The sequence below is a fragment of the Amphiprion ocellaris genome, chromosome 3 (genome assembly GCF_022539595.1).
Source record: "Amphiprion ocellaris isolate individual 3 ecotype Okinawa chromosome 3, ASM2253959v1, whole genome shotgun sequence".
Lineage (NCBI taxonomy): Eukaryota > Metazoa > Chordata > Actinopteri > Pomacentridae > Amphiprion > Amphiprion ocellaris.
In genome coordinates, this window is record NC_072768.1 from 38,854,906 (window position 1) to 38,876,290 (window position 21,385).

The 21,385-nt window shown below is 36.4% G+C and overlaps 1 protein-coding gene across 4 annotated transcripts in view; it reads left to right on the plus strand.

The window, feature by feature from the left end:
• The window catches only part of kiaa1549la (KIAA1549-like a), a 144,605-nt gene that overhangs the window by 38,491 nt on the left and 84,729 nt on the right, over nucleotides 1–21,385 (plus strand). For 3 of the 4 annotated variants that reach the window (XM_055008987.1, XM_055008990.1, XM_055008988.1), the window contains exons 2-4: nucleotides 3,524–4,033; nucleotides 10,857–11,666; nucleotides 16,738–16,853. In XM_055008987.1, coding sequence (XP_054864962.1) covers nucleotides 3,524–4,033; nucleotides 10,857–11,666; nucleotides 16,738–16,853 — 1,436 coding nt within the window. The remainder of the gene's footprint in view (nucleotides 1–3,523; nucleotides 4,034–10,856; nucleotides 11,667–16,737; nucleotides 16,854–21,385) is intronic. The other variant, XM_055008989.1, reaches the window with a different exon arrangement.

Genomic DNA, 21,385 nt, shown 5'->3' on the forward strand with positions numbered 1-21,385 from the left:
AGTCATTTTGGACTAAAATTGTGTCGTTTTTCACAGATTTCAGTCACTTTGGACAGATTTTGAGAAGATTTTTATTCATTTTCTGATCTTTCATGACATTTTGAGCAATTTCTGATGGAAAACAAACACATTTTTCACCAATTTAAGGTCACTTTGAACAATTTTTGATTTATTTTGGACAAATGTTGTCTTCTTTTTTTTTACCGGTTTTTGTCATTTTGGACAGATTTTGAGATACTTGGGGTGATTTTAGTGTAATTTTAGATCTTTAATGACACTTCATTCAATTTCTGATATAGAAAAGACATTTGAATTGTGTTAAAAACTGCAACCAGATCAGTTTTACATCCACTCCAGGTGTAGCAGTCAAAATTGGAGTCATTTTGGATCATTTTTGTTGAATTATTTGGGACGAACATTGAGTACATTTTGACAGGTTGGTTTAATCGTGGACACATTTTGAGAAATTTGAATGATTTTTGTGTAATTCTGGACATCTTTCATGACATTCTGAGCAGTTTGAGTGACTGAAAGACACATTTGAGTTTTGTTTCATGTTAAACAATTTTTGAGTCATTTTGGACAAATATTGAGTCTGTTTTTGATAAATTCTGGGACAGTTTTGTGTAATTTTGAAAGATTTAGTGTGATTTTGAATGCATTTTTTGGGGTGATATTCAGTCATGTTTGACAGGTTTTGTCATTTTTGAACAAAAAATGTTGAGAAATTTGAGGAGAATTTTGTATAATTTTGGATCTTTCATGACATCTTGAATAAAAAGTTCTGTTCAAAACTGTATGATCAGTTTTACATACAAGGTGTTGAAATCTGGTTTTTATAATTGTGGACAAACAGTCAATTTTGAACAAATTTTGAGAAACTGGGGATGAAGTTTGTGTAATTTTTAAAGATTTGAGCAATTTTTTCAGTCATTTTGGATGATAGTCAATTTTGACAAATTTCTCTCATTTTGAACAAATTGTATGACATCTGAGTTGATTTTTGTGTAATTTTCAGTCATTTTGAGGTGATATTTAGTCATTTCTGACACACTTTTGTAATTTTGTACAAACTTTGAGTAATTTTTTACCATTTCCCTGTCATTGTGAACATATTTTGGTTCCTTCTGGACTATTTCAGGTCGTCTCGGCTCGTCGTTGACCACGTTCTAGAGTCGTTCTCCTCAGATGTGTGTTTGTTCTAGGAATAGTGAATCCAGCGGCTAGCACGGCTAACACGGCTAGCACGGCTACCCAGCAGATCAGATTAGCGTGTGTGAAATCAGCTGATTAGGGTGTGTGTCCTGATTTATTCGCTCTGGAACATCTAAATTAATTCCCTATGCTTTATCCTCTGAAAACATAAGTGACCTACTTTAGATGTTATTTCTACAGTTTTTTTTTCCTTTTTAATCCCTTTAGATGAGTGAGAGACAGAAGTCCTTATAGATGTCTGATTTCTGCACAGCAGCTTTAAATCCCCTGAGGACAGTAATGAGTTCAGGTTTCTGAGTTATTTTGGAGAAATATTGGGCCTTTTTTTCTTTTAATTTTGAGAAATTATACAGCTTTTAGGTGACTGCTATGTGTTGTCATGACAACCTTCATTAATTCTTGGGGGTGAATCTAAAAAAGAAGTTATACAGAGGACCCTACAGACAAAACTGTTAAAAAAAAATAAAAAAACATGCATAAAATATTATATATTAATATTATTTTCCCCTTCCAGTTATTTCTTTTTTAATCCAGGATCAGTAACCAGCATCATAACTACCACATAATCATCCATTTTCAGGATTTTAATCCTTTAAATGCCAATTTGTTTACAGGTGTTGCTTAAAAAAAATGTTACATGTTACATGTATGAAAATATTTTTTTCATACATGTAACACTTAACCTTCGTGTCGTCCTGTGGGTCAAACTGACCCGTTTTAAAGTTTGAAAATGTGGGAGAAAAAAAATATTTTTACAGTGAAACTTCTGATGTCCACATTTTCAACATTTTTGGGAAATCTTTGAACATTTTTTGGTGGAAAAGAAGAAATGATAAAAATGTTTCTTTAAGAACATTCACATAAAAATCAAGCAAAATTTGCAGGATTTTGGTTGATTTTTATGTGAATGGTCTTAAAGAAAATATTAGAAGTTTTACTGATATATATGGAATCACTTTAGATATTTGTAGGATTTTTTGGAAGATTTTTACTATTTTTTTGAAAATATTTACAAGAATTTTCTTGCCAAATTTGGGGGATTTTAAAAAATATTTTTTAAATAAAACTTTTAAGGGAAACTTAAGGAATTTTTGGAATTTTTTTACTTTTACTTTACTTTATTAGGGTTAAAGGACAATTTCTCTTTTGAGTCAGTAATTAGCACAACACTGATTATTATTATTATTTTGCATTATCAGGTACCAAAAAAAACTAAACTAAATGATTTTTGTGTAATTTTGAAATATATTCTGTGATTTTGAACATTTTTTTCAATTATTTTGGATAAATATTCAGTCATTTTTGACAGGTTTTTAATCAACTAAGTAGTTTTTACATCCACTCCAATAATCACAATCTAAAGACTAAATTTCAATCAACTTTTGTGTCATTTTTTAATAAACAAACAGTCCTTTTAGACAAATTTTAGGTCACTTGTAACAGTTTTGGAGTCATTTTTGATGAACTTTTGTCATTTTGTACAAATTTGGATTGATTTTGGATGATTTCTGTTTCATTCCGAGCAAATATTGGTTCATTTTTGGGATGATTTTTGTGTAATTTGTCATTTTGGACAAAAAAAAAGGTTGAGAAATTTGGGACAAATTTTGTATAATTCTTGATCAGTCATGACATCTTCAATAAAAACACATTTGAGTTCCATGAAAACCTGCAACCAAATCAGTTTTACATCCATCCAGATGTTAAACTCTAGAGACTATCTGTTTTTTTAAAAATAATTTTGGACAGTTTTAGAGTAATTCTGGACAAATAATTAAGTCAATTTTAAACAAATTATCAGTCATTTTGGATGATATTCAGTCTTTTTTGACAGGTTTTGTCATTTTGTACAAAGTTTGAGTCATTTTAGGCAATTTCTGTGTCATTCTGATCAAATTTGGGTTTGTTTTTGACAGGTTTTGTCATTTTGAGCAGGTTTAGAGTCATTTTGGACACATATTGACTCAACTGTGACAATTCTTTTGTCATTTTGAACAAATTTTAAGAAATTTTGCGATGATTTTGTGTGATTTTGAACAATTTTTTCAGTCATTTTGTTCACTTTTGACAGGTTTTTGTCAACTAAACTGTTTTTTCATCCACTCCAGTAGTCACAATCTAATAACCAAGTCTCCATCAACTTTTGTGCCATTTTAAAACAAGAATTTTTTTTTGGTAATTTTATACAAATTTTAGGTCACTTTGAAGAATTATGGAGTCATTTTTGACAGGTTTTGTCATTTTTTGCTGCTCAGAACTCCTAATTAACCAGCACTTCTGCTTCTTCTTCCTGTTTTTGTTTCTGCAGCAGCTCTGGGAGCTCGTGACGAGGAGACGAGGCCGGTCGACTCGGAACACAAAGACGAAGACGTTCCTGCCGCCGCCTGGCCGGAGGGGAAAGTGTTCACCGAGGCCAGAACGGCGGTTTGGACGGAAGCGGGAGTCGAGGCCGGGGTGTTTGCCGAGACGGGGATTATGGCGGGAACTGGCGCCTGGGCCGAGGTCGGCGTGGACTCGGAGGGGGGCGGCCTGCCAAGCGTGCCCAGGGGCCCTGCAGCCTGGCTGGGCCAGCAGAGGCTGCAGCCGGGGGCCCACAGGGAGCAGCCGGACCTGTCCTCGGTCCTGGATGTCCTGGCAGAGACGCCTAATAAACCTTTAGGGCTGCTGTCTAAAGCCGCCTGGGCATCCAAGGCCTCCTCATCCTCTACAACAACCACTAAAGCTTCCTCTTTGCCTTCATCGTCCTCCTCTTCCTCTCCAGACACCAACAGTCAGACACACAACACATCGCACAACTCCTCCAACAACGACAGTCTGGGTACGTCTGCTGGTTCAACATATTCCTTTTTAAATGAAGCAGATCAAGTTTTTCTACAAATCTGACACCATTTTCCCAGATAATACACACTACAAGTACATTAAAGGGATTAAAATCAATCCAGCATGTGATCAACACAGCTGAATACAAGGTGAAGGTAGTATTTGAGGGTTATCTGATTTAGATAGCTAGCCGACGCTCATGCTAACAATGCTAAGCTAGGAGTTTCAAATGCTAACACAGGCTGGGAGTGTCTGACAGTGAAGAGTATTAGATGGTAGGATGTACTGTGTCTCTACAAACTCCAAAAGATGTAGAAAACCTGTATTCTCTACATGATGTCAGTAAATGTATCATAGATCAGCTGTAGTACCTGGTTGTTCCACCAGGTGGAACCTCTTCCTGTTTAATACTGTAGAGACCAGAGGAGGCGTCACTCACACTACAGTTCATGTTGGCAAACAGAGAGCATTGTGGGAGTTTAGCCAGCAACAGGCACCATGACAAAGACTTCAGTGGTGATTAATGACCTCTGACCAGTAAATGTGCTGAAATACTGCAGTTGCAGCTCGAATTATACGCTCATTGACTAAATAAATATATCTACAATGCCTACTTTGTGTTATTAATTAATTGATAATTGATGGACAAACCTGCTGGTTGAGAAATTATTCAAAATTAGTATCTCTAATGTCCTGCCGTTGCTCAAACTACAAGCATTTCATGTTAGCTAGCAATGGGCACCATGACAAAGACTTCTGTGGTTGCTAATGACCTCCAACCAGATTTTATGTACTTAAAACAAACTGGAATCAACTAGTTTCCCACTTTAATTAATTTGTATGAATAATTAATGAATGATAACCCGACTGATCATTGATGGAGATAATTATTGAAAATTTATATCTCTAATGTCGTGTCACAAACAGAACTCTAACAAAACTTCCAGATCAGGTCTTTGACATTAAATGGAAACATCCCTAAAATGAAAATTTACTGAACTTTCTTTGAAAGATAATTGTCATATTTTATTTTTGCTGCAACCAGCCGCTGCACTGCAGACCTGTCAAACTGTGATTCTTCCACATGCTCAAACATTTTGCTTCAAGCACTAAAAACAGATCTCCACTGTTTATCTGAAAACTTCTGAAGGGTTGTGTCTTTCTGTTTTTAGCTTTTCCAAAACCAAAAACAAGAGAAGAAACTGATTAAATGGTCCATTTTTTAATTCGCACTAGCAGAAGCTGCTGTGAAACTTTGAAAGCGTTCTCGGTTCATTAGTTGCTACTTCCAGAGGTTACTTTCAAAGCCAAGGAGCACCTTAGCAGCTAACAACGTTACCACGATGGATTACAAAATAAAGAGTCTTCCCTCTTGAAAATGCGAGACAAATTAGTCAAGATAAGAAGCTGTCTGGGCATGTTCATGGAAACGAGGGGGATTTAAATGCTGAACTCAAGGTGAAGAAAAATCAAGTCATCAAGCCGATTTTAACAATTTACCTCATTACATTTTAAACTACAAACTCAGTTAAGATACACAAAATATTAACACCTTGAAGTACTTTTTAAAGGCTCCCTGCAATAAAAAACACATTGAACTGTGTAGTATTAATACAGAAATGCATACTTTATGCAAAATCATAAGTACATTCAAAATAATTGGTTGTTCTTTGGGAATAAACACACATTTCATACGTTTCTCAACAGTATCTTCTTGTGCTTTCACACTTGAAGTTTACTTCCTCTGACTGTGATTTCGACCCAGAGGCGGCAGATTTGTGCCTGTGAGTTATTTTTCATCTGTCAGTAACAACCAGGAAATGTCAGACTTTACTACTTTCGCTTTTATATTGCACAAACCCGTTAATAGACAAAACTGCCTGCAACCACAAGATTTGCGTTGGGTTTTGAGGAACCCTCGGGTCTTTTATCTGACCAATCACCTCATCTCATGCTAAAAAAGAAAATGGATAAACGGTTCAAAATGGTTCAAAATGACATGAAAGTTGTTGAAAATGACACAAAATTTACTGGAATTTGTTGGAAATTACTAGTAATGTGTCCAAGGTGACTCAAAATTAGTCCAAAATTACTCAAATTGTCCAAGATCACTTGAAAATTGTCCAAAGTTATAGAAACCAGATTTAGTGTTTAGACTGTGATGCCTGAGTGGATGTAAAATTGAATTGGTCAGTTTTTAAACAGCGCTCTAATGTGTTTTTCATTCATGAGAAATTGCTCAAAATGTCAAAAAAATAAGTCTACATGACTCACAAATTGTTCACGATGAGATGAAAAGTTCTCCTGAAGTACTCAAAACCTGTTGATAAAATGCTAAATCAGATCCAATGGCAGGATCTGATTTGTCCAGAATGATTCAGACATTTTTAGTGTTTAGTTTGTTTAAATCCCATTTGAGACCAGAAACCTGATGTGTCGCAACTCTGGATGTCTCAATCTGAGCTGTGATTGGAATCAGGCCTGATCCAGGCATTTATTAATTAATCTGCATCACCTTTTACCTAATTCTGATCCATTGTTTACGTCTGCTGTGACACGTGTTGTAAATTAGTAAACTAGCCAGTGGCACTAACCATCCATGATCAGTTGATTACACAAACTGAGTACAGTGGACATTTATCTCATGTTGATATTGATCTGTTACATGTGTCACTGGGATATAGGAAACTAATTTGTTTTAATCAAATGAGCTCTTGTCAGAGGTCATTAATCATCAAAGAAGCCTTTGTCATGGTGCCCCGTTGCTAGCTAAACTCCCACAATGCACAACGTCTCCTCTGGTCTCTACAGTATTAAACAGTAAGAAGCTCCACCTGGTGGAACAACCAGGTACTACAGCCGATCTATGAGACATTTACTGACATGCACAACCTTTAATCGGTTCATGTATTTTTAAGCGCTTGAATTATTAACGGCTATTAATCAGTTAACTGATAATCATTACTATCCCATAGGTAAGTGCAATTCAAGATATAAGTAGACAACCCACCCAAAAAGAGACTATGAAAGGGGAAAACCACAGTGGAGTTATTGATGATTGTGACCAGATTTGAGTGATTAGTTTAGTTTTCTTAACCCTCGTGTCGTCCTGTGGGTCAAAATTGACCCGGTTCAAAGTTTGAAAATGTGGGAAAAAAACGTATTTTCACACTGAAACTTCTGATGTCCACATTTTCAACATTTTTGGGAAATCTTTGAACATTTTTTGGTGGAAAAAAGAAATGTTAAAAGAGTGAATTTCACTGGATTTTGGTTCATTTTTTGTGTGACTTTGCTTGAAGAAAGTATTGGAAGTTTTACTGATATGTATTTAATCACTTTAGATATTTTTAGGACTTTTTTGGAAGATTTTTACTCATTTTTTGGAAAATATTTACAAGAATTTTCTTGCCAAATTTGGGAATTTTTTAAAAAATATGACTTTTAAGGATCTATTGGAATTTTCTTCCTGAAGGTTTTGCAAATTTTCAGAAATTTGGGGATTTTTTTGCAGAATTCTTGAATTTTTTTCACACAAGGAAACAATATTTTTCGGTGCCCATAAATGAGGACAACAGGAGGGTTACGTCTTTACTGACATCATGTAGAGAATACAGGTTTTTGTTTGGAGCTTGTTGAGGCTTATGACCACCTTCCTATGACCACCACAGTATTTTTTCCTTCATACATTGCTGAGCTTTTCAGTTTTTAAGCATATACATAGGATTTGAATGATTTAATGCACTTGAAATGTGCATTATCAAGGAAAATCATGTCAGATTCTGTATCAGCAAATACTAAATCTTAAATGACTTGAAAAAAAAACCATAATCAGGACATGCCTACCTAAAAAAGAGGGTGGGAAATGACAAACATTTAGGTGTTTTGTTCATTTGCATCCTAAAATGTGTTCTCTTCATCATTCCTAACCATTATTTCCAGCAGTGCTATCATCACTTCATCCTCCCATCACCATCGTCCTCATCCTTTTGTCTTCATCTTTACCATACTGTCATCCCTGTCTTCATCATCATCATCATCTTTGTCCTCACCACCATGTCTTATTGCCATCATCAACAAGGTAAATCCTCCACAGATACTTCAGTTTCCGTCCAGAGAACCAACAGAACCTAATATTCCGCTGCCTGATATTTCCCGTCACTTCGGCTCACATCACAAACCCAACAGTCGCTGTCCTCGGGAGGTTTAGGGAGGCAGAGATTGAATCTGGGACTCAGTCTGAGAACGATTGATCGCCTCCCTCTTGTTTATTCCAGCCTCCTCCACTCCTTCCATCAGTTTGAGTCTCATATTACTATGTAGATGGAGCCTGTGGCATTAAAATGCTGCTCTGGTTTGCACGTTAAAATTGGATTTGTATTCCCTGTGTAAAATTGGAAATGATGTGCACTTCATCTTGTGTAATTTCAATTTGACAACAACCTCCTCGCCCTCATTGTTCCTCAGTCATGAGAAAACTGACAATTGAGTTTTGCCAAGTTTGTTATGAACCCGCAAACCGTTTCATCTGCATAACTTTTTACTTATTCATTTGGAGACACACATTTATATATAATTTAGAGTGTTAAAATACGACTTTCTTAGAAAATTGTTTTGACACTGAAGGAATCATGTCTAGAAGAGGATCCTGGTATCTAATGTAGGTAAAAATGAGGCCTTTCGTTTACTATAGCTTGTTTTAACCAAACATCCCATCTCATGTTATACTCGAAAATTTGTTGAAAACAACTAAAAAATTTATAAAAATACTCAGAAAATGGTTTAAATTGATGTGAAAGTGGTCCAAAATTACACAAATATTCTCAAAAATGACAGAAAATTGTTAAAAATTACAAGAAATTTGACTCAAAATTTTACAAAAATGACTCAAATTGTCTAAGAAATGATCCTTTCATTGTCTAGAACTTGTGAACAACCACCTATCACATGCTGCTCATAAGTAGTTGAAAATGGCTCAAAAAATGTCTAAAATACTCAGAAAAATGGTCAAAATGAGGTGAATGCAGTCCAAATTGCTCAGTTTTGTCAAAAGTTAAGATATAAAATTTGACAAAAAAGCCTTAAAAATTGGTCCAAAATTACTCAAAAATGTATGTTTCGCTAAAAATGAGACCTTTAATTTGCTATACCTTGTGTTGACAAACCACATATCATACAATACTCATAGATTGTTCAAAAAGTCTCCAACCCTCTAAAATTTGCCATAATTATTAGAAATTTGTCGAGAAATGACTCAAATTGTCCAAGATTACTTGAAAATGGTCCAAAATGACCTCCTTTGTTTTTAAGTACAAATGATCCTTTCATTGTCTAGAACTTCTTATGACCAGCCACCTATCAACATGTTGGTATGAGCCTCGAAAATTTACCCAGAATGCACTTTTAAAGGTTTCTCAGGTGAATTATCAGAAAAGAGAAACAGATCCAGGATACCAATGATTGTTTCTATGATTCTATGTCATAGATATTAAACTGTTTGCACTAGGATACATCCGTGATTATATCTACTAGTACCTGCTCAACAATGGTCCAAATCGACTTAAAAACTGTCTAAAATTTGTTCAGAATGACACTAAAGTTGTTCAAAATTGTCTAATTAAGTCAACAAAGTCCAGTATGACTCAATAATTGAAACCAGATTTAGTCTTTAGACTGTGATACATGGAGTAGATGTTAAAATTCATTTGGTAATTAAATTAATCAGAAATTGCTCAAAATGTCATAAAAGATGTCCAAAATTACATAAAAATGATCCCAAATTTCTCTGAATTTGTCCAAAATGACAAAAACCTCTCAGAAATGACTCAATAGCTGTCCGAGATGACTCAAAACATTCTTCAGAATGACACAGAAGTTGTCCAGTATTACTTACTTTTTGATTAGCTTTAGATTGTGACACATGGAGTGGATGTAAAACTAGTTTTGTTGCAGTTTTTAAACAGAACTTAAATGTTTGTGATTAATCAGAAATTGCCTAAATTGACATAAAAGATCCAAAATCACAGAAATATTGTCCAAATTTCTCAAAATGACAAAAAGGGTCAAAATTGACTCAAAATTATTTTAAAATAAATCAGAAATTGTTCAAAATGACCTAAAGTGAGTCCAGAATGATTCAAATTTGGATTAGCTTTAGACTGTGATACCTGAATTCCTCAAAAGTTGCCCAAAATAACTCTTTTATTGTTCAAAATTAAACAAAAATTATCCAAAATTACTGACATTTTGGTTGGCTTTAGATTGTGATGCCTGAATAGATGTACAACTGATCTGTTTGCAGTTTTGAGCAGGGCTTAATTTGTTTATCAGCCATCAAAAATTGTTAGAAGTGGCAAAAATCCATCCAAATGACTCAGAAGTTGTTCAAGATTACATGAAAAGTTCTCCAAAACTAGTCCAAAATAGTCCAAAATGAGTCAAGCATTTTTAGTGTTTAGACTGAGACACCTGGATGGATGTAAAACTGATCTGGTGTCAGTTTTTACCAGAACTCAGGTGTGTTTTTCCTCCTAAATGTCATGGTTCTATCTGCTGGACTGATGAAGTTCTGAGGATCAGAAATGATGGAAAAAGTCCATTAAAAAGTGTTAAATCTGGACCCACCTCTATGGACTTCAAGGAAATATTCATAGTAGGAACCTTGGAAATTCACCGTTTGAGGATGTGGAAACCATGAATTGACCTTCAGCTCCTTCCTTCAGAAAGACAGATTGATTTTAAAACAATTAGTGTTAAATTTAATGGCAGAATCTCCAACATCCTTGAATTTCTCTAGTTTCTAAATGTTTTTCTCCCTACAGAGGAGTCGGTGAGCAGCCTGCCAGCCTGGGATCTCCCCACCGTCCCGGAGTCGCTGCTGTCCACGGTGGGCGACCACGACATCACGCTACCAGCCAATGTCACCAGCCCGTTCTCCACCCACCAGTGGAACACCACCATGCCGGTCCGCACCAGAAACACCTCGCGGCTCACGACCACGTCGACCACCACCACCACCGTCGCTCCGCTGCCGCCAACCACCGCCTCCACGTTCTCCAGCACGGCGCCCCCAGAGCCCACCACGGCTTCACCCACCACCAGCCAGGACACTGTGACCGACCTCCAGCTGACCACGGTAACCACCACGACGCCCGCGATGACCACTCCGACTGTGACCGAGGTTGCAACGCCGCCGCCCACCTCTGGGGGCGCTGTGACATCACCGCCACATACCAACACCATGGCAACCACGCAGCAAACAACTAGCCTCAAAGTTACCACGATGACCACAACAGAACCTACAACCACCACTACAACTACACCTGCCCCCACTACCACCGCAACTACCACCGTCCTCCCAACTACCACTACTACTACCACCACCACCACTACTACTACTACTCCTGCTCCCACTACTACCACCACCGTACCTACAACTACTACTACTACTACTACTACTACTACTGCTCCCACCACGACCACCACAACAACAAAGGCTCCTCCCACCACGGTGTTCGTCCCGGTCCAAACTACTCCACCTCCTACCGTGACCCAACCACCTCCATCCAGTACCAGCGCCGAGGAACTTCCTCTGCCTTGCAACGTGACGGAGAAGTTCTGGGTCAGAACAGGTACGAGACGAAAACCTGATCATGAAGAATATTTGGAGTTTTAGTTTTTATTTTGGCTGCAGAGTTAGCATTTATATGTACACCAATAAGATGTAAGAACACTGTCCAGTTTGTTTTAACACATGAACTCCGGTCGAGTGTCATTAACCACCACAGAAGTTGTTGTCATGGTGCCCGTTGCTAGCTAAACTCCCACGTTGCTTTCCGCTTGCCTATATCAACTTCCTGTAGTCTGAGCGACGCCTCCTCTGGTCTCTACAATTTTAAACAGTCATAGTCCTACATGGTGGAACATGCACGACCTTCTTCTTTAATCGGTTGCTATATTTTTAATCCATTAAATTCTGAATGACGATTATATGTGACGACTGTTAGATATTAAATAATAAATAATCCTTGATTAGGACATACCTACTTCATTGTGAAACGCGAGTTTCGGAATGTCTTCGGGGTGAAAAATGTTTAAGGTGAAATGCGAGTTCTGGAATGTCTTTAAGAAGTAACGTGAGTTCCGGAATATCTTTACAGTGAAATGCGAATTCCGGAATGTCTTCAAGACAAAAAATGTTTTTAGGGTGAAATGCGAGTTCCAGAATGTCTTTACAGTGAAATGTGAGTTCCGGAATGTCTTTACAGTGAAACGCAAGTTCCGGAATGTCTTTACAGTGAAACATGAGTTCCGGAATGTCTTTACAGTGAAACGCGAGTTCCAGAATGTCTTTCCAGTGAAACGTGAGTTCCGGAATGTCTTTCCAGTGAAACGTGAGTTTCGGAATGTCTTCAAGATGAAAAATGTCTTTAAGGTGAAACGCGAGTTCCGGAATGTCTTTACAGTGAAACGCGAGTTTCGGAATGTCTTTACAGTGAAACGCGGGTTCCGGAATGTCTTTACAGTGAAACGCGAGTTCCGAAATGCCTTCAAGATGAAAAATGTCTTTAAGGTGAAACGCGAGTTCCAGAATGCCTGCAAGATAAAAAGTGTCTGTGAGGTAAACGCGAGTTCCGGAATGTCTTTGCTGTAAAACACGAGTTCCGGAATGTCTTTACAGTGAAATGTGAGTTCTGGAACGTCTTTACAGTGAAATGTGATTTCCGGAATGTCTACACGATGAAAAATGTCTTTAAGGTGAAATGTGAATTCTGGAATTTCTGTTGCTTTGGAGCGCAATGTACCGTCAAACTCTGTGTCTTTTTATGAAACTTGCAGACTGAAGTTTTTATAATTGAGTCAGTTAGATTTATGTAGTCACTACAGTATCAAACAATAAAAGGCTCCACCTGGTGGAACAACCTGGTACTACAGCTAATCTACAAAACATTTTCTGACACGCACGACCTTCTCCTTTAATTGGTTAATATATTTTTAATTTGTTAAATTATTAACAACAGTGTTATGTGATGGCTGTTAGATACTAAATAATAAATAGATCAAACACCTTGATTAGAACATGCCTATTTCATTGTTAATGTATTGTGAGTTTAAGCTGGTTTTCCAGGAGTTTCTGTTGCTTTACAACATACCATCCAATTCAGTGTCTTTTCATGAAACTTGCTGACTGATGGTATTTTTATTTAATAAGTTAGATTTATTTAGTCACTACAGTTTTAAATCCAAAGTTGTTTAATTCAATCCAACTGGACTTTAAGAAGGTTCCTTGAAGACGTTTCACCTCTCATCCAAGAGGCTTCTTCAGTTCTGGTGGTGGTTGATGTTGCCTCAGCTTATAACCTCTGTGAGGCGTGGTCAGTGTTATTCACATTCTGACGACCATTGCCAAGGCCCGTCTGGCTCCTCAACGATGGTCGTTGGGAGCCAGGGAGTGACAAAGGGGGTCGTTGAAATGCGAGTTTCACCGAGCCCTCGTATGCTAATGGTGGTCGTTAGCATGAGCAGTTTGAACAGTTTTAAACAGTAAGGTGGAACAACCAGGTACTACAGCGAACCTACAAAACATTTTCTGACGTGCACGACCTTCTCTTTCTTCTGCCTTATCGGTTAATATACTATTATTCTGTAAAATTATTAACAATTGGATTGCAACTCTGTTTCAGCAGATCCTATATATTAAATGACTGGTCAGATCGGGGACAACAGCACTTGATCAGAACATCCGTTTTTCTCAACAGTTATTAAAACCGGAATAATTTCCAACACATGTGAGAGAGAAATCCTGAATTTGTAGTGAACCTGCCAACTGTTTCATTTGTGTTTGGATGCATGTTATTTTTATTGCTTTAGAGGAATTTAAGATGTGCTGCTTTGCTGAGAGATTAATGCATCTGCATCCAGGTGCAGATAAAGTCGGTGAATAATCTTTTTAAAAATCAAAATCTAATCATAATTACACATATTCATGCAGGTATAGATGTTTACAGTGTGAAGGAATTCAGTCAGGAATATGTGACAATATCATGTAACATCAATATTTTAAAGGGTAAAAATAGCAATTTTCTACATGTTTGTCTACATTTTGCCTCTAAATTTTAAAAGGTTAATGCACGTTTTTTACCTATATGCTCATTTTGATCCAAACTACACCACCTCCTATCAGGAAAGTCCTCTACACTGCAACATCCATCCCATCACTAGGAATACAGGAGCTATATTTATTAACATATATTAAAACTGAAGTAATTTGTGGGAGGTAAAGAAAGAGAAGTCGTAAGATGACCGTCTAAGACATCAGGACGCTGTCATACAGGACAAGCTCCTGTTATTGCACGGCCCCTTTTTCAAATTACAGACGACATAATCAGTGTTATGTAAATGTGGGCTTTAGCCGTTGTTCTGGAAAAAATGATTACAAAGTATGATGAAAAAACACGAAATGAAGCTCAGGAACAACGTGTACCGGTTACATGACCAAGATGTAGGAACATTTACACAAATTAATTAAAACCTGCACCAAAGCGAGCGCAGATTTTCCTCAAGCAAAGACACAAGAATAGGAAAAATATTAATAAGAACAAGCCAGAGATCGCAGCATTCTATTGGATGTACCAGAGTTTTTACTCAGGCTTGACAGCATTTGTATTTTTTAGGGTTTTCCTTTGTTGTTTTTTGAGCTTGTAAAAGTTCTGCCTCTTCTGGTAGAATTCATTCACATACTAAGAAAACTGCAGTTACTAACCAACCTTCATCTGGGAGACGGTCAAATTAAACATGAGAAAAATCATGTGTTATGACCATTAGCCCTTCTGTTACGTTGCAGGTCAAATTGACCCGTTTTGAAGTAAAAAAAATCTTTTAAAATGAAAACTGTTAAAAATATTTTTTTGGTGTCAAACTTCTTCTGCTTCTCTTAATAAGTGTAATCAACATATAAAATGGAAATGGTTCATTTTCAAATATTTGCAAACCCACCCTGAACAGAAGAGGTGTCTTATGTTAATTTATCAACACCACGCCATTAAAAAAAATTAATTTAAAATGTAAAATTAAAAAAAAACTAGGGCTGGGACTTTAACGCGTTAATTTCGATTAATAAAATACAGCGAAATTAACGTGTTAAAATTAATAAAACAATTAATTGCACCCTCCTCAGTTCCCTCATTTCTTCCACACCTGTAACTCTGATGAACTCTCCAGCCCAGTAGGTGGCAGTAATGAACCTAAAGTCTGTTTGTAGCCATGAAGAAGAAGCACAGGAAGTACTGAGTGAAGTCAGGCACTGGTGAACAGTGAAGGAAGACCAGATTGAGCTTGTTGGGCAGAAGGTTTTCTTTTAAAAATCTTCCTGATGGCAGCTTGGATAAAAGCCTGGTTGTGTGCAAATTGTGCAACAAAGATTTTTCTGATCACTGCGTCACTTCAAGCCGACGGTATCACCTCAATGTAAAACATGTTGCTGTTAGCACCAGAGCTAACGTTAGCTACGAGTCATGCTAACGGCTAACGGTGTAGCCATCCCATAATAGACCACTTTTCTAGACAGTGCTTTAGTTTACAGAAAGTCTTAAAATGTTGAATAAAATCGCTATAATTGCACTTAGATTTGCAGTAATCTGTGAATGTAGCAGACAGATGAAAAATGCAGATAAATAGAAATGAAACATTTTTGTGGTTTAAGTTTTTACTCCATTGAGGCTCTGCCTCCTGGAGGAGGAATAACCTAAACAACAAAAAGATCTCTTTAAATAACTTAATTATAAACTTTTTGTTTATTAAAAAATTACATAAATAGAAATTGATATTCCTATAAAAAGAACCATCAAAATTCCACCATTTATCAGACCCAGAAAAGATGAAAACAGAATGAATCTCTGGATTTTCAACTTTCTGAAGCTCCTTGAACTACTTATGCTGATTTTATGTGCCATAAAGTAGAAAAAACAACTAAATTCAGGCTTTAAGTCATCAAAATCACTTTTTTCTATATGTCCCATTTTCCTTTATTAAAATACATTTTAAATTATAAACACATATGTCTATTCATTGATTCAACTGTCAACCACAATTTTATTTGAATTGAAGAACTTGACTTATTGTGTCAAATATTGCTACTTGACAAAACTGCAATTAATTGCGATTAATTAATTACAAAGCCTGTAATTAATTAGATAAATTTTTTAATCATGTCCCACCACTAAAAAAAACTTTCTTTGTAGGGCTTCCTGATTTACATTTTTAAAAGTTGCATTTTTTATGAAAAACAAGTAAATTACCCTCATTGAACCGTGATCTATGAGAGGTAAAGAACCCCATGACACTAGACATTGAATGAAATGATTAGTAATGGAGTTAATAATGAGATATAAACAATGTTTGTTGGGATTTTGGGGTTCCTGACAGTTTTGATTAATTAAACATCATTGCTGTTCCTGGGAAATTAACCTAACAAGAGGGTTAAAGCATGTAAAAATGTTCTAGGAGACACCTAAAACTACACTTATTATGGAGTAAAGGTCCATTATATGAACTCTCTAATAAAAAGAAAGACATATTTCATAATGTCTGTACTTTCAGTTGGGGTCTAAGTGATTCTATGCCTGTAACACAAGCAGCGAACCAGACTAATCTTCAAAATATTCTGCTCAGACCTTCAGTATTTTTTCACTTTCTGCTTCACAGTTTTGTCCATCGAGCTACGAAGGAACCGCCTGGACCTGATCCTGAAGCAGAACCTGTCTAAAGGCCTGAGCCACGCCCTGCAGAGAGCCCTGAACGACTCCACTGCCTCCGCTCAGGTTAGTGCTGGTTTACAGTTAACTACAGCAAATACAGATCAGTGTTTGTTGCTGGTTTAACTGCAGTAACCACTAGTTACGCAAGTGTGTTTATGTAACCGGAGCTTATCAAGCAGTCTGTGGTCGTAAACAGTGCAGTAGTTGGTAAATGTAGGTCAGCTGGTGTCTGGAGTCTGTTCTACAAAGCATTACTGTCAGGATTACTGGTTAAATATAATCAAAATAAGCTGCCTAGATCTACAGTAGATGTTTACCTCATAACTATTCACCAATAACTAGTAACTAAATGTGCTAAACACAGGTTACGAGGTAATAAACATGTTAGCGGCTACTAACCACAGCTAACCAGTAAATGCAGATCAGTGACTCATAAACACAGGTTAGTAACTAGTAAACTTTAGTCAGTGATTAGTAAACACAAGTAAGTAGCTAGTAATCTTCACCCACTGGTTAGTAAACACCGATTAGTAGTTAGTAAACTTCAACTGTTGGTTAGTAAACAGGTCAGTAGCTCGTAAACTTCAGTCAATAGTTAGCAAACATCGATCAGTAGCTAGTAAACTTCAGTCATTGGTTTGTAAACATCATTCAGTAGCTAGTAAACTTTAATTGGTGGTTAGTAAACAGAGGCTAGTAGCTTGTAAACTTCCATCATTGGTTAATAAACAAGTCAGTAGCTAGTAAAGTAGTCAGTGGTTAGTAAACACAGGTTAGTAGCTAGTAATCTTCAGTCAGTGGTTAGTAATCACTGCTCAGTAGCTGGTAAACTTCAATAAGTAGATAGTAAAAACAGGCAAGTAGTTAGTAAACTTCAGGCATTGGTTAGAAAACATTGATCAGTAACTAATGAACTTCAGTCAGTGGAGAGTAAATACAAGTCATTAGCTAGTAAACTACTCAGTGGTTAAAAAACACTGGTCAGTACCTAATAAACTAAAGACAGGGTTAGCAAACATCAATGAGTAGCTAGTAAACGTCCATCAATGATTAGCAAACACAGGTCAGTAGCTAGTTATCTTCTGTCATAGGTTAGTAAACATCGATCAGTATCTAGTAAACTTCAGACAGTGGTTAGTCAACATTGATTAGTAGCGAGTAATCTTCAGTCATTGGTTTGAAAACATTGATCAGTAGCTAGTAATCTTCAGTCATTGGTTAATAAACACTGGGCAGTAGCTGATAAACTTCAATAAGTAAATAGTAAAAACACGCAAGTAGCTAGTAATCTTCAGTCACTGGTTAGAAAACATTGATCAGTAGCTAGTAATCTTCAGTCAGTGGAGAGTAAATACAAGTCCTAAGCTAGTAAAGTAGTCAGTGGTTAGTAAACACTGGTCAGTAGCTATTAAACTAAATTCAGGTTCATGTATTGTAAGAACGGTCCATATGCTAATAATCCAAAGACAGGACAGGTGAGTGACTAGTAAACATATCAGTGGGTAGTAAACACTGGTCAGTAGCTAGTAAACTGACTGGTAAATGCAGTTTATTGACTAGTTAACACAGGATTAAACAGGCTGGTGAGTGGCTAGTAAAGACGTTAGTGACCGTTAAATACAGTTTTGTGGCAAGTAAATGCAGGTCAGTGGCTAGTTAACTCTGGTCAGTGCTTAGTAAACAGAGATTCCCTCTTGGACTTAATGTTTGGTGTTTTTTCTGATGGAAGGAGACATTTAAGGTGGAATAAACTCAGTAGAAATCCTGTTTGGGATCAATACACGACTGTTATCATGGATTAGTTGACTGAAATTTTGTATTTAAGCATTTGAATTTGAGTCATTGCTGTTCAGAGGTTCCATGGTTTTCAGACTAGTAGCTCATTTTTGCTTCTGTATTCACATTTTTTATGCTCTAAATGTAAAATAGAAAAAATGTCTACCTGCTGCCTAAGCTGGATGAAAGCGTGTTTCTGTCTGACTCTGCAGATAAAATAATTATAAATAATGTGGTTCTCGGTGTGTCATCACTTGATGGCGTTCTGCAGTGTTTGTTATTCTCTGCTGCTCATAAGGACTCGTCTGCTGGGTGACTAATGCAGACTTCTGGCCTGCTCAACACTCACTGTTTGCTCAGAGAGGTTATTACACACTCTCACACACCGCGATGACCAATAAATCCACAATAAATGATTCATTCCTGCCGTTTCATCGCGGCGCAGTCAAGTGATCCTCCCGTTCTGCTGCTCTTTGTGTTTAAAGAGTCTATTTTTGTTTCTTCTTCCTGCGTGTTTTCTAACTATTTACATTTCTGGTGTCGCTTCCTTCTTCCTCCTTCTCCTCGATCCGATCGCTGCCTCCGTCTGACTTCACTGATTTTCTGTCAGCTGTTTCTGCCCCCAGCGTCCGTCCGTCCATCCACCTGCCTCCCTCTATCCGTCCGTCTGTCCGTCTTCTGTCTTCATCTGCTGCTTTTTCTATTTTTATCCAGTTGTTTGTGAGGCTACACTGTGACAAGAGGCCGGCGAGGCAATAAATACTGTGTTTTGATGAGACGCACGGATGTTAGGAAGAAATATGAGGCAATGCTCATGAAAGCTGTCATGTGATGCTTTCAGCTCCATTCTTCTTTGTACAATTCAGCAAGAAATATTTAAATCCTACACTAGAAATCTAAAAGTATTAACTAGAAATTCCCAAACCAATACCAGAAATCTTAAAATCCTTCGCTAGAAATGTCTAAATCTACATTAGAAACCTTCAAGTCTGGAATAAAAAAATGTTCAAATCTATGGCAGAAATTAAATTCTTCACTAGAAATCCTTACATCTATATTAGAAACCTTAAAATCTATACTAGAAACCTAAAATATTTACTAGAAATCTTCAAATCTTACACTAGAAATCTTTAAAGCCCCATTAAAAATCTTCATATCTTTACTAAAATCATCAAGTCTGTGTTAGAAATTGTCAAGTCCCTCACTAGAAACATTCAAATCTAGACTAGAACTCTTCAAGTCTGTAATAAAAATGTTCAAATCTATAGCAGAAACCTTTAAGTCCTTAACTAGAAATCTTTAAATCTATATTAGAGACCTTGAAATCTGTACTAAAAACCTTCAATCTAAACTAGAAATCTTCAAATCTATACTAGAAACCTAAACTCTTTACCAGAACTCTTCAAATCCTTCACTACAAATCATTAAAGCTATATTTGAAACCTTCATATCTTTACTAAAATTGTCAAATCTGCTCCAGAAATCTTCAAGTATTTCACTAGAAACATTCAAATCTATACTAGAACTCTTCAAGTCTATAATAAAAATGTTCAAATCTACAGCAGAAACCTTTAAATCCTTCACTAGAAATCTTTAAATCTATATTAGAGATCTTGGAATCTGTACTAAAAACCATAAATCCATACTAGAAATTGCCAAATCTAAACCAGAAATCTTCAAATCTTAACTAGAACTCTTGCAATTTACACTTGAAATCCTTACATCTATATTATAAACCTGAAAATCTTTACTACAAACCTTTAAGTCTCTCTAGAAACCCTAAAATCATAACTACAAATCTTTAAATCTTCACTAGAAATCTTCAAATGTATATTAGAGACCTTGAAATCTATACTATAAATTGCCAAATCTAAACTAGAACTTGTGCAATCTGCACTTGAAATCCTTAAATCCACTTTAGAAACCTTATAATCTTTACTAGAAACCTTTAAACCATCAACCAGTTACTCAACCTTTATCTACACTAGAAACCTTTCTAGTTTTTCACTTAAATGAAGTTGTCGGGTACATATAGTCGACGAGAGACGAGGAGGAAGTGATGAGCTTCAGCTTCACTGTGAGGTTTTTACCTAAATGAAGATGTTAAAGATGGTAAATCTATATTATAAACATTAAAATCTTTACTAGAAACTGTTAAATCTGCACTAGAAACCTTTAATTCTATATTATAAATCTTCAATCTTTAGTTGAAACCTTTAAGTCTACTCTAGAAACCTTTAAATCTCCACTAGAAACCTTTGAATCTGCACTAGAAACCTTTAACTCTATATTGTAAACCTTAAAGTCTTTACTAGAAACCTTTAAATTTGTATTATAAACCTTAGATCATTACTAGAAACCTTTAATTCTAGATTGCAAACCTTAAAGTCTTTACTTGAAACCTTTAAGTCTACTCTAGAAACCTTTAAATCTATGTTATAAACATTAAAACCATTACTGGAAACCTTTAAGTCTACTCTAGAAACCCTAAAATCTTAACTAGAAATCTTCAAATGTACACAGATCTTGTGCTGTATCACAGAGTCGTATTGTGAGCTTTCCATTACTGATATATTGTGATACTCTGACTCTCAGTAAAGACTCTTCTTCCACCTGCTTCCCTCCGTCCGTCTTCATCTGCTGCTTTCTATTTTTATCCAGTTGTTTGTTTGCTCTTAGTGACTCAGAGTCTTTCATCAGATCAGTTATTTGGTAAATCAGACCAAGGTAGAAAACGGTCCAGATCCTTGAAGGCCTTGATATGTTTGCAGGTCAGTATTTAGCCTCCTCTCCGTCGTCGGACAGCGTGAAATTAGCAT